At 56.5% G+C, this 14,597-nt stretch overlaps 1 protein-coding gene across 2 annotated transcripts in view; it reads left to right on the forward strand.

The window, feature by feature from the left end:
• Positions 1-921: 921 nt before the first annotated feature.
• The window catches only part of ADGRA2 (adhesion G protein-coupled receptor A2), a 45,295-nt gene continuing 31,619 nt past the window's right edge, over positions 922-14,597 (forward strand). Inside the window, exon 1 of one of the 2 annotated variants that reach the window (XM_063668625.1) lies at positions 922-1,584. In XM_063668625.1, the coding sequence (XP_063524695.1) occupies positions 1,319-1,584 (266 nt within the window). In that variant the 5' untranslated portion in view covers positions 922-1,318. The remainder of the gene's footprint in view (positions 1,585-14,597) is intronic. The other variant, XM_054498928.2, reaches the window with a different exon arrangement.

Raw genomic sequence — 14,597 nt, forward strand, 5'->3', positions numbered from 1 at the left:
CCCACACACACACTCTCTTATTCTAATGCCACAATTTACTGGGCATCTAATGCCACTCTATAAACTGGGGAGCAGGCAGAGCCCCATTTCAACCCCAGAGGTCTGCTACCCCAGCAAGCTAGGGGCTGTGTCCAAGGTCAGACAGTAATAAGAGGCAGAGCCGAGTCTGGAATAGGGGCCTCCAGACTCACTGCGCAGTGCTCTTTCCACACCCTGCTGCAAAGCCCTGCTCCTTCTCATCTACTTTTCCCTTGTCCCACTCACTGTCCCCGAAACACACACACACACACACACACACACACACACACACACAGCGTTGTGGAAAATGTAGGAGGCCCAGTCTAGCCTTGTCTGCCTTAGCCTTTGACCTCTCCTTGGCCGAATGACATGCACCCCCCGCTGAGCGGGGTCACCGCAGCGGAGGAGGGTCTGCTGCCTCCTCATCTCGGCTGCCATCCTCCTGCGGCTGACTCCACTGGAGCTGGAGGGAGAGTGAGAGCCGACTTCCAGATTGATCATCGTGTCAGGGGCCAAAGGAAACCTCAGAGCCTTCTACCAAGTTCAACCCAAAACAGGGCGCCCCAGACGTCTCTGTCCAAGCCCGCGGGTCCAGGAGGGCCCCAGCAGCCTGGAGGCGCAAGCTGCACCAGCACGGGCGAGGGAAATTTTGTGGAAGGTGGTGGTGGTCGGCTCAGAGGTCTGAGATGGGTTGCGGAAAGGAAGGGTCCTGGCCCGGGGTGCGGAGACAAGCGGGAGAGGAGTGTTGGTGCAGGGAGGGCGCGGGGACGCAGGGTCCTCGAGCCAGCTGGCCCGCCCCCACTCGGCAGAGGGCCTCGGCCTGGCCGCGTGTCGGTCGGCGCTAGGGCCCCGCGGAAGGCCCGGGCGGGCGGGGACCGGCGGCGGGAGCGGCGCGGCGCGGAGCTGCCTCCATCCATGGCACGGAGCGGCGGCGGCGGCGGCGGCAGCAGGAGCCCGGCGCGATCCGCTAGGTCCCAGCCCAGCGCCCAGCGAGCAGGCGACGCGGAGGGGCCGGGCCTCCAGTGTCCCGAGGACCGGGCGCTGAGACTCCGGCCGCGCAGCCGGGGGCTGCCCGCGCTGCGCTGACAGCCGCGCCCGCGTCCTCCCCGCCGGGGCGCTCGCCGGACATGCCCCCGGGGCGCGGCGGCGGGGACCCCGGGGCTCGCCTCCGCCCAGGGCTCCCCTCCACGCCCTCGGGCGCCCCGGGCCCCCGCTGAGTACTCCTCCTGCACGCCTGGGTCCCTCCGGCCGGCGCGCAGCCCGGCCCCAGCGCTGTGGGTCCCCGCGGGGCGATGGGTTGATGGGCGCCTGGGGACGCAGGATGCGGGGGGCGCCCGCGCGCCTGCTGCTGCTGCTGCTGCCATGGCTCCTGCTGCTCCTGGCGCCCGAGGCTCGGGGCGCGCCCGGCTGCCCGCTACCCATCCGCAGCTGCAAGTGCTCGGGGGAGCGGCCCAAGGGGCTGAGCGGCGGCGTCCCTGGCCCGGCTCGCCGGAGGGTGGTGTGCGGCGGCGGGGACCTCCCGGAGCCTCCAGAGCCCGGCCTTCTGCCTAACGGCACAGTTACCCTGTGAGTACCCTACCAGGCCAGTTCCATCCGAGCTGGGACTGGGGACGAAGGGAGGCGAGACGGGAGGGGTGGGAGCAGGGGGAAGGGGGCTATCCCCCCACTTCAGAGATTTCTGGACAGGCCTGAGTTCAGGCGCCCAGAGGGGAAGATTGGAGGAGCAGCGGAGAGACTGGGGCTCCAGGAGCGTGGAGGCGGGAAGGGGCTGCGGGGGACAGGCGCACCCCAGAGAAAGGCACCGCAGGCGCCCACTCACCTGCACAGGTGAAGTGGAGCGCACGCCTGCAGGGCACCCACGTCCCGGATTTCCAGCCTGGACTAGGGTTACGGACTTTGGGGACCTGAGAAGGGTGAGAGCGGGGAATGCTCAGGAAAGATCGACGCTCGTGGCCCAGGAGGGGGCTGTGGTCCTAACCACTACGGACGCGTCCCGGACTGGGCTGGAGGAGTCTCCGGATTTACCTGGCTGGCCCTGTCCCTTCAATTAGGGTCATCCCATCCATGCCCCCTGGCCTGCCGGCGCCGCTTCCAGCCGGTCTCCTTAGGGCAAGGGGAGGCTGGGCTCGGAAAAGTCGGCCCTTGGAATACGGGCGCTACTGGGCTGCAGGAGACCCTGGCGTCCCCATCCCTCTAGAGGCCCCTCTCCCACGGCGCCGTTTGTGCAGTGAACTCTGTGCTGGGTCCCGCGTCCTTGCCTCTCCTTTGCCTACCCTGGAAGTAACTCGAGCTTTGGCTGTTTCTCGATTGACTTCGCGCAAAGATTGCGAAGAAAGAAACGCGGCTGGGGAAGCGGGGTTCCCTCACCGCAGCCCACCCGGGCCTCCTTCGGCGACTTCCCTCTTAGTCAGGGCCTCAGTACGCCTTTGCTTTGCTGGCAGCGAGCGGTGCAGCGCCGCAACCCGACCCCAAGCCTCCTACAAGGGGGTCGCAAGTCCCAGCAGCCGCGCGAGCATTGGCGACCCCTCCCCACCGCAGACATTTCCTGCGCCGACCACGTGCTCGCAGCTCCACGCACGCCGTGGACTTGAGGGTCAGGCCCCCGCGGCCGCCGCTTCCTTTACTGACCCAAATCCAGCCTAAGAGCCGCTTCCCTTTCCCTGTCCTCCTGACCCCAGTGGCAACCGTTTCTCCACTGCCCCTTGCCCGGAGTCGGGGCTGGCCCAGTCTTTTCGATTGTGTCCAGAACAATACAGTAACGCCTCTGGTTGGGTGAGTTCAGAGGCTGCCCGCTTCCTGACAGGACACAACTGGTCAGCCTCTGACGCTGGCCGCCCGGCCTGCATTTTTCCCGGCCCGGGTGTGTGTGTGCATGTGTGTGCCTTAGGGGTGGAGGCGGTGTGTCTGCTCGCTGCCGCCTCCCTGCTGCTCAGGGTAAGGCCGTGGCCAGGGAAGGCACCTGTGGCTGTTCAGGGCAGCTCTCTCTGACTGTCCGCTGGGGTTTGAGGGTCCAGGCAGGCCTGGGCATTCCTCAGCTCACTTAGTTCTGGAGGAGAAAAATGCTTGCTCTGCGGAATAGTCGGTAGCGTCTGCGTGAGTCCCAGCTGCGTAAGAATTCAGAGCTGAGGCCGGGTGCGGTGGCTCATGCCTGTAATCCCAGCACTTTGAGAGGCTGAGGCGGGTGGATCACGAGGTCAGGAGTTCGAGACCAGCCTGACCAACATGGTGACACCCCGTCTCTACTAAAAATACAAAAATTAGCCGGGCGTGGTAGCGCGCGCCTGTAATCCCAGCTACTCAGGAGGCTGAGGCAGGAGAATCGCTTGAATCCGGGAGGCGGAGGTTGCAGTGAGCCGAGATCACGCCATTGCACTCCAGCCTGGGCGACAGAGCGAGACTCCGTATAAAAAAAAAAAAAAAAAAAAGAATTCAGAGCTGAGAGCTGTGCGTGCATGTGTGCACGCTCTTGTGTCTGCTCATGCACATATGTGGGATGTGTGTTCTCTGCGTGTCTCTGTGTCAGGGTTAGGGAATCCTAACATATCAAAGGCAGAAGGAAGTGGGGGAGGCGGTAGATAGAAAGGCAGTTTTGCAGTACATCTTAGAATGATCAGGCCATGGTTAATTCCTATCCACGCCACTCCACGGAGAGAGCTGGGCCAGCTCTTGGTAAGAATACATTAGAACCGGGTGGCAGCAAAGGTGACCCCTAGCTCACCCTCCAATCCCAAATCCTCCCAGGCCACTGACCCATCAGGCTTAGGATAGGATACCCTTTAAGGAGCAGCCCTGGAACCTGGCTCTGGACGTCCCCACAGGGACACAAACAGGGCAGGCCAGGGACACCCTGGAGAGCCCACGGGTCCTTCAGCCTGGAGGGTAATGGAATCCCCAGCCACAGACTTACTGCTTAGCTCTCCTGCCAGACTTCGCATAATCCTCATCCTCAAGGTACCCCCTAATCCCCACCAGCTGGCTTCGGAAAGAAAAAGAACCCAGGCTCTCCTTCAGCAGAAGCTGGGCAAAGATTCCTTCCTCTGAGGCTCAGTCCCTCCAGCACCGCCACACCCACCCCAGGATGCATCTTGAGGGAGGGAGCAGGAGAAAGTCTGTGTAGGGGCTGAAAGGGGATGATCTGTCTCCTCCCCATCGGGAAGGGTTACAGCCAACAGCCCTCTAACAACAACAAAAACCCCAGGTTAACAAGAGAAAAGCATAATTCAGGTATTACTGTTATGCACACACGTGTGCACGGGAGTCAATAAGGCTGAAATGCTCTCTCCACAGAGGACAGATGTATGGACCGGGAGGTGGGAGGTGGCTGGCAGGTGATGGGACTCCGGAGAAGGTGAGCTGCACAGAAGCAAAGGTGGTTTCATTATGCGGATTTATAGGGATCACACCTCTCAAGTGATCTCTCAGAGCTCTCCGAGTAGATGAGAAGTCTGGGTGCGGTGACGACTCCCAGACTCTTCTCCCGCTCTATCTTGGTTATTTGCTGAGATCTCTAGGGAGGAGGTATTAAGACCATTGCCTTTATTTCGAGGAGAAGTTTTCTCCATCAGGTAAGGGAATTCCAGGGAGAGTGCCCCATCCCTGCGCTGGGGGAACAGGGGACAAGATAAGTTAGGAGGATCTTGGTTCTGAGCTCCAAGTTTTGAGGCCCCTAAGGTCTCTCAATGTGTCAAAGTGCCTAGTCTTTGAGGTATTGCTCTCTGAGCCCCTGCATCTGGGAAGGAGGGGGCTGCCGCTTCTTTTGCCCAGCAGCAAAGCCAGAGGACAAGAGCTGAGAGCTGCCCCACGCAAATGGCCAGACTCATTTCCAAACTCCTCCTTCGTACTTTATTTATTTATTTTTTTTCCTGCCACGAACATTTTCCTTTTCACCTTTTAGCTTGTCACCTGGTGCAAATAAAACTGGAGCCATTCATTTTTGCATTTTGGCTTTATCCTCCCTCCCCATCTCCCCCACATTCCCATGGAAGACCCTTTTTTCCCTCCAGGATGGGGCCCCGGGCCACTCAGGATTGATCCTTGGGGAGTCTGAGTGCTGGGGGCTGTTCAGGCATGAAGGTGGGGTCCCTGTCTGCGGAGAGCCTCCTCCTGCACTCTGAGAAAGCCTTCCTGCAGTCAGAGGCGACCCCGTTCACAGTCCCGTTTACCGCATGGAAAGCCCTCCCGCCACCTCCACCCATTATCTCAACTCTGCCTTCTGTTTTTGCATCCCCCGTCTCCCCCATCCTTTGCATTTTTTTCTCTAGTGGATTTTCATTCGCAGTTTTCCAGGAAAGCTGAGCTCTTGGCTTCCTTCCTGATCCCTCTGTCCCACCCCACCCCCCAGGCTCCCAGCCCAGTCTGCAGGGCAGCTGTGGGCACCCGTGCTTCTGAACAGAGAGAGCAGGAGCCTTTGTGGGCCTCCCCCAGGGAAAAGGTCCCACGGGGGGTGGCTTATGACAGGGAGAACCTGGGTGTGGGAGGAAGGTGCAGACCACTGTGAGCCCCACTATTACTCGGCAGCAGCTGAGGGCTGAGGTTCTCAGCTCTGGGAGTGAGTGAGGGGGAAGGGGGCCGAGGATAAGGAATTCCAGGAAAGGACTGTTTGTAGATAACTCCAGAAGGAAATCTATAAAGACCTCCTAGGACATCTGAGCAGGCACTCCGAGGATACCAGCCAGTGTCATAAATTCCCAGACGGCCTGGGCTCCAAAGGATCTTAGCGATAAGGAAGTCCAGTCCCACATCTTACAGCTGAGCAAACTGAGGCCAGGAGAAGAAGGGTGACTTGCTGGCAGTCACACAGCCGGCTGGGGCTGGCGCCGGAATGGGTATTGCATTCCTGCCAGGTGAGGGCCTCGCTGCTCACCTGGCTGAACTTGGGACCCATTAGACACAAAAGACACTTTAAAAAACCCGGTTCCTTCCCAGCAGGATCTGAGCCTTTTTGACCTGGGAACATTCCAGGCTGGGCAAGGAGAGGTCACTTTGAATTTCCCCAGAACAGGCAAACCCTCAACCTGCTCGGCCTCCCATTCAGGGAAGCGGGAGTGCCCACCACGCAGGCTGCCCACCTAGGGGAACAGAGGCTGTCTGCCCCAGGTGTGCCCAGCACGGGCTGGGTTCTTCTGCTGGGAGTTCAGTGGTCTTTGTGGGGGAAGTTGAGGAAGATGGGCCTCAGGGAAGTGGTTCTTGAGCACAGGTCTCCCTCTGGACCTCCAGCTGCTGGCTGGGACTCACTTCAGGGCCCCTCGTTACAGCCACCAGGATCCAGTTAGGGGAATTTGGGCAAAGTGTGCCAAGCGTCGTGCACATGGCCCGAGGGCAGGACAAGGATGCTGGTGGAGGGGCGGGCCCAGGCCGGCGCCCCCACCCCCTTCTCTTCCACCAGCTTTCCCCCATATGGTTCTCATAAGGTCTGGGCGCAGAGACAGCAGCCAGAGGAAGTGGCTGTGTACAGAGAGCTTTTGTGAGAGAAGAGGGGGAGGGGGAAAGAGCAAAGAAAAAGAAGGAAAGAAGAGAGGGAAGAGGCCAGAGACAGAGAAGGCCAGGGCAAACCCGGAGACTCCAGCACCCACTCCGCTCCCCACCCAGGGGTGCAGGTCTCAGCTGCGGCACCCCCACCTGGGCTCCGGGACCTCGCCTGTTCAAAGGGAGGGGCCCAGCAGAAACCTCAGTCTCTCCTGGACTCTTCCCCACCACCCACTGGAGAAGCTGGAGGTCGCTAGCTCAGGATCCAGGGATTCCACCCATCCATCCTCTGGGGCCTGGAAGCCCCTCCCCTGAGGGCTCCCTCTGCTGCAGGATGTTAGAGTCAGGGTACCATCCTAGGGAGAGCTCTGGGCAGAGCTCAGAGCTCTCTGGGGCTCACTGGTTGAATGAAAAACACTGCAGAGGCCATCATGCTAGCTCCTAAGGGGGCACTTGTGACTCCACCCCCAGTGGGTCCAAGACCCCGAATGTGTTATTTGGCCGGTGTTACTCCTGCATGTGCATGAACCCAGCCACTCCTGAAGCCACCAAAGTTCCCTCCTGCTGGCTACCACGGCTCTCCCCTCTGTGATTAGGGAGGGGGAGTGGCAACCCCTCATCCTGGGGGGGAGTGTGAGAATTTCCCCCAAAGGCACAGGCAAACCAATGTAATTTGAACCTAACCATAAATTGACCCTTCAATGCGGGGTCATGTTTTTAAAGAAAGAGAGTGTTTCTAAGTTTATCCCACATGGGAGTCATTGGGAGAAGAACCCTTTCCTGATGGAGAATAATTTCCAGCCACCTCTGAGTTGATTGCTGTCCTTCCACTCCGTGGAGGCACTGGCTGCTCCCCTCAGCAAAGTCCAGAGAGGGGAGGAGAGTTCCCGGACGCCACACAGCCTGGACCTAGACACTGCTATCTTCCCCATCACCCCAGAGGTACAGGCTGCCTCAGCCTCCCTGGGAGCAGCCAGAGAGCAGGGGTGGGGAGAGGAGGGAAATGGCCCAGGACTGGGGGACCAGAAGGAAGATCCGGTAACCACTAGGAAGGGCTGCTCAGAGGGGCTGTTTATTTTCATTCCCCCAGCCCAGCCGCTCTGTTCTATTTACAGCTCAGACACTGACAGGACGAAGCTGCCTCCTCCCCTTCCTCCCTCCTCCGGGGGCCCCCATCCTTCCCAAACTCCAGAACATTCCTTTGCTTTCAGGACTGGGTTATGGGGGGAGGGGGCAGAGAAGCCGTGGAGTGTAGGTCACTCCAGCAGCCTCCCAGGACACTCTCAGCTCTCCCAGCCCTTTCCTGGGAGCCGGGGAGGTGTGCAGGATGGATGGGGCCAGGCCAGGCACAGGAGCCCCATCAGTCACAGAGGAGCAGGCAATGGACAGGGTGGGAGAGCAAGTCCTGGGGAGGGAGTTCCAGCCTCAACCAAGGGGCCAGACATCTCCCAGCTGGGAAGGGACGAGAAGGCCTCCTCTCAGGGCCCCCTCTACCGCCTCTGTTCCTCCTTCTCCTCCCTTCCCCTGCCAGGGCTCCTAGCCTTGCTGGGAATTGTGTATCAAGGCAGAAACTATGACTTCAGGCTTCAGGAGACTCAGCATCCAGGATGGGAAAGACCATCAAAGATAAGGTGTGGGGTCTCCAGTCTACCCCTAGGGAGGGGCCAACCTGCCCACGGTGAGACACACACACACACACACACACACACACACACACACACACACACACACGGCTCTTAGCCAGGCAGCTCTAACTAGACCCCAGGGCTCCTGCCTCTCCAGTCTACCCCTAGGGAGGGGCCAACCTGCCCACGGTGAGAGAGACACACACACACACACACACACACACACACACACACACACACACACACACACACACACACACACACACACACACACACACGGCTCTTAGCCAGGCAGCTCTAACTAGACCCCAGGGCTCCTGCCTCCCATCCCCTCTGCTGTTAGTCTGTGCAGGTGGGAACCTAGAGACAAAGCCACCAAGGGCAGCCACATCTCCAGGAGAAAGGGAGAGGAAGCAAGACAGAGAGATCTGGAGACTCTGAAGCTTCTCAGACCTCTTGAAAGCTTCACCACCCTCAGTCTCAAACAGTGACACTGCCCCCAGGCAGCAGGGGCCCCGGAGGCCACACCTGCCCACTCTGCTGATGGCAAGGGTGTTTTCTGATGAAAATGCAGGCACGTGGGACTGGGAGTTTAAGGGGCCTGACCCCAAAAATAGTACTTCCTGACTTCACTTAAGGAGGGTTGCCAAGATATAGAATAGGTTAGCAGACAGGAGATCAAAAGACAGGTTTATTGTTGATAAAAGCTGTTGGAAGACCTAGCTTAGAGGTTCAGCAGCAATGAGTTTAGTCAGAGCTGCCCACCCAGGGACCATCCGAGTCCCACTCCCAGCCCCTCTGAAGGAGAGCCCCCACATTAAACAGCTCTGCAGGCAGGAAGGTCTGGGGCCTCTTTGCACACTGACCAATCAGAGGAGCCATCCCTGGAGATGGGACAGGGCAGATGCCCTAATCCGTTTTCCTCCACATGGATACATGAGCCAGGGAAAAGGGGTTCCCCCGACCCCATAATGGCCTAACAAGTACAAGCATACTCACGGGGTCCCTGTACAGAAGCACTGCATGGAGTATTGAAATCAGTCTGACCCAGGAAATGTGCAACCCATGGTCTCTAAAACGCCCTTCCAACTGTTTCCTCTTCCTCTCTGGCACCACCTCGGGTAGCTTCAGACAATGTGACCCCTATGGGTGTGACATCCCAGAAAGGCTGTACCGTGGAGCCAGGCTCACTCAGAGAAGGATGGATGCTATCTCCTAGGTGTTGGGGAGAGAGAGGGAATTGGAGGTAGAAAGAAACTGCCGTTTGGCTTGGGAAAAAACCCAGGGCTCAGCAGTGAACTCTCTGTTGACCAAACAGCCCCTCCATCCTGGAGCTCTGCCCCTGTCACTCAGCCAATGCCTACAGTGTATCTTCGCCCCATGGGAGGAGGCAAAAGACCCAGGCTCTGCCCTTCTGTCCTTACAGTCTCCTGGAGACGGGTACCAGCTTACAACGCCAGACAGGATCAGGGCAGCAAATATAGCTTCTAGGGAGGAAAGGTCAAAGATGAGTATCTGCGTAGGTAGAAAAAATTGATAACTTCGATCCTTTTGGGTCTATTTGTATTTTAAAAGAAGTCTGCACCGCGTGTTTTGGCCCTTTCCTGTAATCTCAGCTACTCTGCAGGCTGAGGCAGGGGTATCACTTGAGGCCAGGGGTTCAAAACCAGTCTGGGCACATAGAGATCCGTGTCTAAAATTTTTTTTTTCTTTTTTGGCCGGTCACGGTGGCTCACGCCTGTAATTCCAACACTTTGGGAGGCCGAGGTGGGTGGATCACGAGGTCAGGAGTTCGAGACCATCCTAGCTAACAGAGTTAAACCCCATCTCTACTAAAAATACAAAAAAATTAGCCGGGTGTAGTGGCACGCGCCTGTAATCCCAGCTACTCATGAGGCTGAGGCAGGCGAGTTACTTGGACCCGGGAGGTGGAGATTGCAGTGAGCCGAGATCGTACCACTGCACTCCAGCCTGGGCAACAGAGTGAGACTCCGTCTCAAACAAAAACAAACAAACAAACAAACAAAAACATTTTTTTGGTTAGCCGGGCGTGGTGGCATACTAGCTAGTCCAGAGGCTGAGGCAAGAGGAGTTCAAGACCAACCTGGGCAACATAGTGAGACCTCCATCACCACCAACCCCTCAAAGAGGTCTGCTTTCTTCACCCAAAAGTTTGGCTCCCCCCGGGGGGCTTTTAGGTTGTGCATGGAGGAAATGTTTAAGGTCGATTGGGGGTAATATCTCAGCCTCACAAATCAGGGGGACACAGACACACACACAGATGAACATTCCATCCTGTTGGACACATCTCCCTCCACCTCCTATGAATGGAAGTTTGCAGATATGCGATGTATGATTTATGTTTGTAGGACTAGCCTGTGACACAAGGCTGAGTGCACAGTGGCTGTTAGGTAGCTCTGAGCGATGAATGAATGAATGGATGAATGAATGAGTACCTAACTGTGGATGATTACAGCAGACTACGTTCCTTGTGCTCAAGCCAGGATGCTGTGACCCCCAAATCCCCATCAAGGTATACTGATTACCCCCAATGAATACCCGTAGCCCATTTTCTTTTTCTTTTTTTCTTTTTTATTTATTTATTTTTTGAGACAGAGTCGAGTCTCACTCTGTCACCCAGGCTAGAGTGCAGTGGCACGATCTTGGCTCTCTGCAACCTCTGCCTCCCGGGTTCAAGCGATTCTCCCGCCTCAGCCTCCCTAGTAGCTGGGACTACAGATGCGTGCTACCTTGTCCGGCTAATTTTTGTATTTTTAATAGAGACGGGGTTTCACCATGTTGGCCAGGCTGGTCTCGAACTCCTGACCTCAAGTGATCAACCCACCTCGTCCTCCCAAAGTGCTGAGATTACAGATGTGAGCCACTGCACCCGGCATGTAGCCCATATTCTTAGGCTTCTGTCTCCTGATTCTGTCCCAAAGCCACAGATTCCCTTCCCATCCAAGCCCGTTTTTTGGTTCCCCCTGCTCACCACCAAGTTGGGGTGCCCTTGTAGCGAGGGTAGGTTAGAGAAAAGAGACCAGACCTATGAGGGAAGGCAGGGTGGAGCAGGACTCACTGCAGGTCTGTTTTCTCTTATGGCCTGGGCCTCCAGCCCTGCCTGGACAGCCCAGCTTCCAGGCTGGGTTCAGGCGCAGTCTCAGGACCCAACCCCCTAAAGCCCCTCCCTAGGCCTCCTTCTATTGCCAGTCGGTGTTCAGGGCTGACCGGACAGGCATCCAGCTCAGGGAAGGGTGGCAGGGAAGTGCAGGAGCGGCCAGGACACCTTACATGCCCTCACCAACATTTATGTCCCTTGCAGTCAGGTTAAATGCATGTGAAGGCAGCCACGGAGGGACGGGAAGCCACAGGCCAGCCTTTAGCCTGAGGTTGTGTGTTGAAACAGGGCCTGTGCACCGCGAGCATCCTCACTTTTGGAGGTCTTACTGTCGTATCAACCATACTAAAATGTACCCACATCCGTCATCGAACATAATAATTATTGCTAATGACATAGTATGACATTGGGTAATTATGTCATTAAGCATTGGTTAATTTCCATCTTTGCAGCATCTATATTTTAGAGGCGATGCTTCTTTTTTAGGTTTTAGGCATCTCTTTGGGCCCTGGAAATGCTCAAAGGCACAGCGCCTACAGAGGAGGCTGAGAGCTCTGATTTCGGTGGGTGTTCGAGCCCCAGGGCTTTTTGGCATCAGCAAGCAGACTGCCCCCTACCTGTTCTTTGATGGTTTCCCTAAGACACGGCCAAGCTGCCAGTGGCAGGTGTTGGAGACGGGGCCTCCCAGACTCTGGGAACCTCTAGGAACTTAGTGATGGCCTGAACTGACGGAGGCTCCAGGATCAGACTTCCTAGGGAGTATGGATACCCCAAGTCCAGAGAGGAGCTCACTGGGTCTGAGTGGTTGGCAGGGGGCTGACACGCATGACTCTTCCCGCACATGTGAGAGACATTTAGTTCAGGCATGTGCTATGTGCCCACGTGACTCCTGCAGGGTCATCTTTGATGTCGGGGTGGTATCTGGTACGTTCCTGCGGCTGCCCAGAGCCCACAGAGCCTCTCTGTAGATGCCAACCGCTTGCTCTCTTGGCCTCCAGCCTCATTAGTGGGAACTCTGCTTGCTTCTCTCCCCCAACATAGGACCCCAGCTGGGAGAGAGTTCTGGAATGGACTCGGTGTGCCCCCTCTCTCTGGCCAGATTTCAAACTCTGAAGTAGAGAACAGGAGACTCCAGGGACTGGCCCTCCTTCCTGTGAAAAGCTTGACATTAGGAGTGGGAGAAGGGCGTGGGAGGGAGGGAAGAAAGAAGCTGAAGATGCCTGGCCAGGCCAGCCAGGGCTCTGGGGCAGAGCTAGTGTGTGGTTGGGCAGGAAATCTACCTGGCTGGCCCCCGTGAGGTTTTAGGGCCAGAAGACGGAGCAGGTTGAGGAGGCGTCTGTCTTGTGGGGGTTGAAGAGGGCCGAGGCTGACCCTGTGTCTGTGTTGGATGGAGCTGTGGGTCCAAGGCTCCCTCCTTCCCTGCCCAATTGTGGCCACTTTGCCTGCTTTCCTCCCAGGGGACAGCCTAGAATGGTGGGAACATTTTTCTGCCCATTGGATGAAGCTGTGTGTGTGTGTGTGTGTGTGTGTGTGAATGGGCCTGCGTGCATGTTCATCCCCATCAGCAGTGCTGTAATGCCCAGCTTTCTACCTGCCCATAAAAATGCCAGACCCAGCCAGGCACAGTGGCTCATCCCTATAATCCCAGCACTTTGGGAGGCTGAGGCAAGTCAATTTCTTTTGTTTAGAAGTTCAAGACTAGCCTGGGTAACATAGTGAGATCCTCACCTCTAGAAAAACTTTTTTCTTTCTTTCTTTTTTTTTTTTTTTTTTTAATTGAGACAGAGTCTTGCTCTGCTGCCCAGGCTGGAGTACAGTGGCATGATCTTGGCTTACTGCAACCTCCACCTCCCGGGTTCAAGCGATTCTCCTGCCTCAGCCTCCAGAGTAGCTGGGATTACAGGTGCGTGCCACCACACCTGGCTAATTTTTGTTTTTAGTAGAGATGGGATTCCACCATGTTGGCTAGGCTGGTCTTGAACTCCTGGCCTCAAGTGATCCACCCACCTTGGCCTCCCAAACTGCTGGGATTATAGGCATGAGCCACCGCATCTAGCCTCTACAAAAACATTTTTTTTTTAATTAGCTGGTCATGGTGGTGCATGCCTGTAGTCCTAGCTCCTGGGGAGGCCAAGGTGAGAGGATTGCTTGAGCTCAAGAGGTGGAGGCTGCAGTGATTTGTGATCATGCCACTGCACTCCAGCTGGGCAATAGAGCGAGACTTGTCTTTCTTAAAAAAAAAAAAAAAGACCAGACCCCTGCACTATCTGTCTAAAACTGCCTGCCTTCCTCTCCCCAGATAGACCCCACCACAAGGCACCCTCTGGAGAATAGAACCAGCAAGCTCAATGTCAATGGAGGCCTCTCTCTGGATAATCTAGGTCTAGAGTAAACTTCCTCAGACCTCTCCAGGTTGTTAAGGCCAAAAGATCCAACACTGGGTATCTGAGGACTCCAATCACACAGCAATCTGCCTGAGGTCTTTCCAAGAGCTAGAAATTTGGCAAGAAGGGGGCCCCTTGGAGGAGAAGGATGAAAAGGCCTTTGCCTGGTGCCTGCATCTGCGAGTGGGTCAGAGGGTGGGGCATCAGGACCATGTTCTCTGCAGCAAGAAAATATCTCATTTCAAGACTTTCAGGGCTGGAGTTGGTGCTGGGCTAGCCAAACCGGAAGCGTGGGCTGCAGCTGCCCCCCACTCAACTCAGCCCTTACCTCCCGGCACACACAGAGGCTGCCTCAGAGAGAGAGGGGTGGGTAGAGAGAAGAGAGAGAGAGAGAGAGAGAGACCGAGACCGGGCCTGCATGAAGGGCTCAGGTTAAATGCTGACCGGGCCTGCATGAAGGGCCTGCATGACTGGGCTCAGGGCGGCCTACGGAGGGATGGCAGCCGGTCCCAGAGATAAGCTATTCTGGGCCAGAGGCTTGTCCTTGCCCTCCTCTGGGGCAGGTCCCCGATCTGTCGCTCTGCTCCCGCCCTGCACACGGACACCAGTGCACTTGGCCCGCAGCTGGTCTGAATTTAGATGTGTTGACAGAGAATAGAGTAGTAGGACATTCCAGAGTCCTAAGACTTTCTACCAAAATCAAAACGAAAGTATCTCATTAATAATTTTATATTGATTACATATTGAAATAACATATTGGATACATTGAGTTAGATCATATATATATAAGTATATATATATATATACACACACACACACATATATTTTTAGAAACAGGGTCTTGCTAGGCTGGGTGAGGTGGCTCACGCCTGTAATCCCAGCACTTTAGGAAGATGAGGCGGGAGGATCACAAGGTCAAGAGATCGAGACCATCCTGGCCAACATGGTGAAACCCCGTTTCTACTAAAAATACAAAAATTAGCTGGG

The sequence above is a fragment of the Pongo pygmaeus genome, chromosome 7 (genome assembly GCF_028885625.2).
Source record: "Pongo pygmaeus isolate AG05252 chromosome 7, NHGRI_mPonPyg2-v2.0_pri, whole genome shotgun sequence".
In the NCBI taxonomy this organism is placed as follows: domain Eukaryota; kingdom Metazoa; phylum Chordata; class Mammalia; order Primates; family Hominidae; genus Pongo; species Pongo pygmaeus.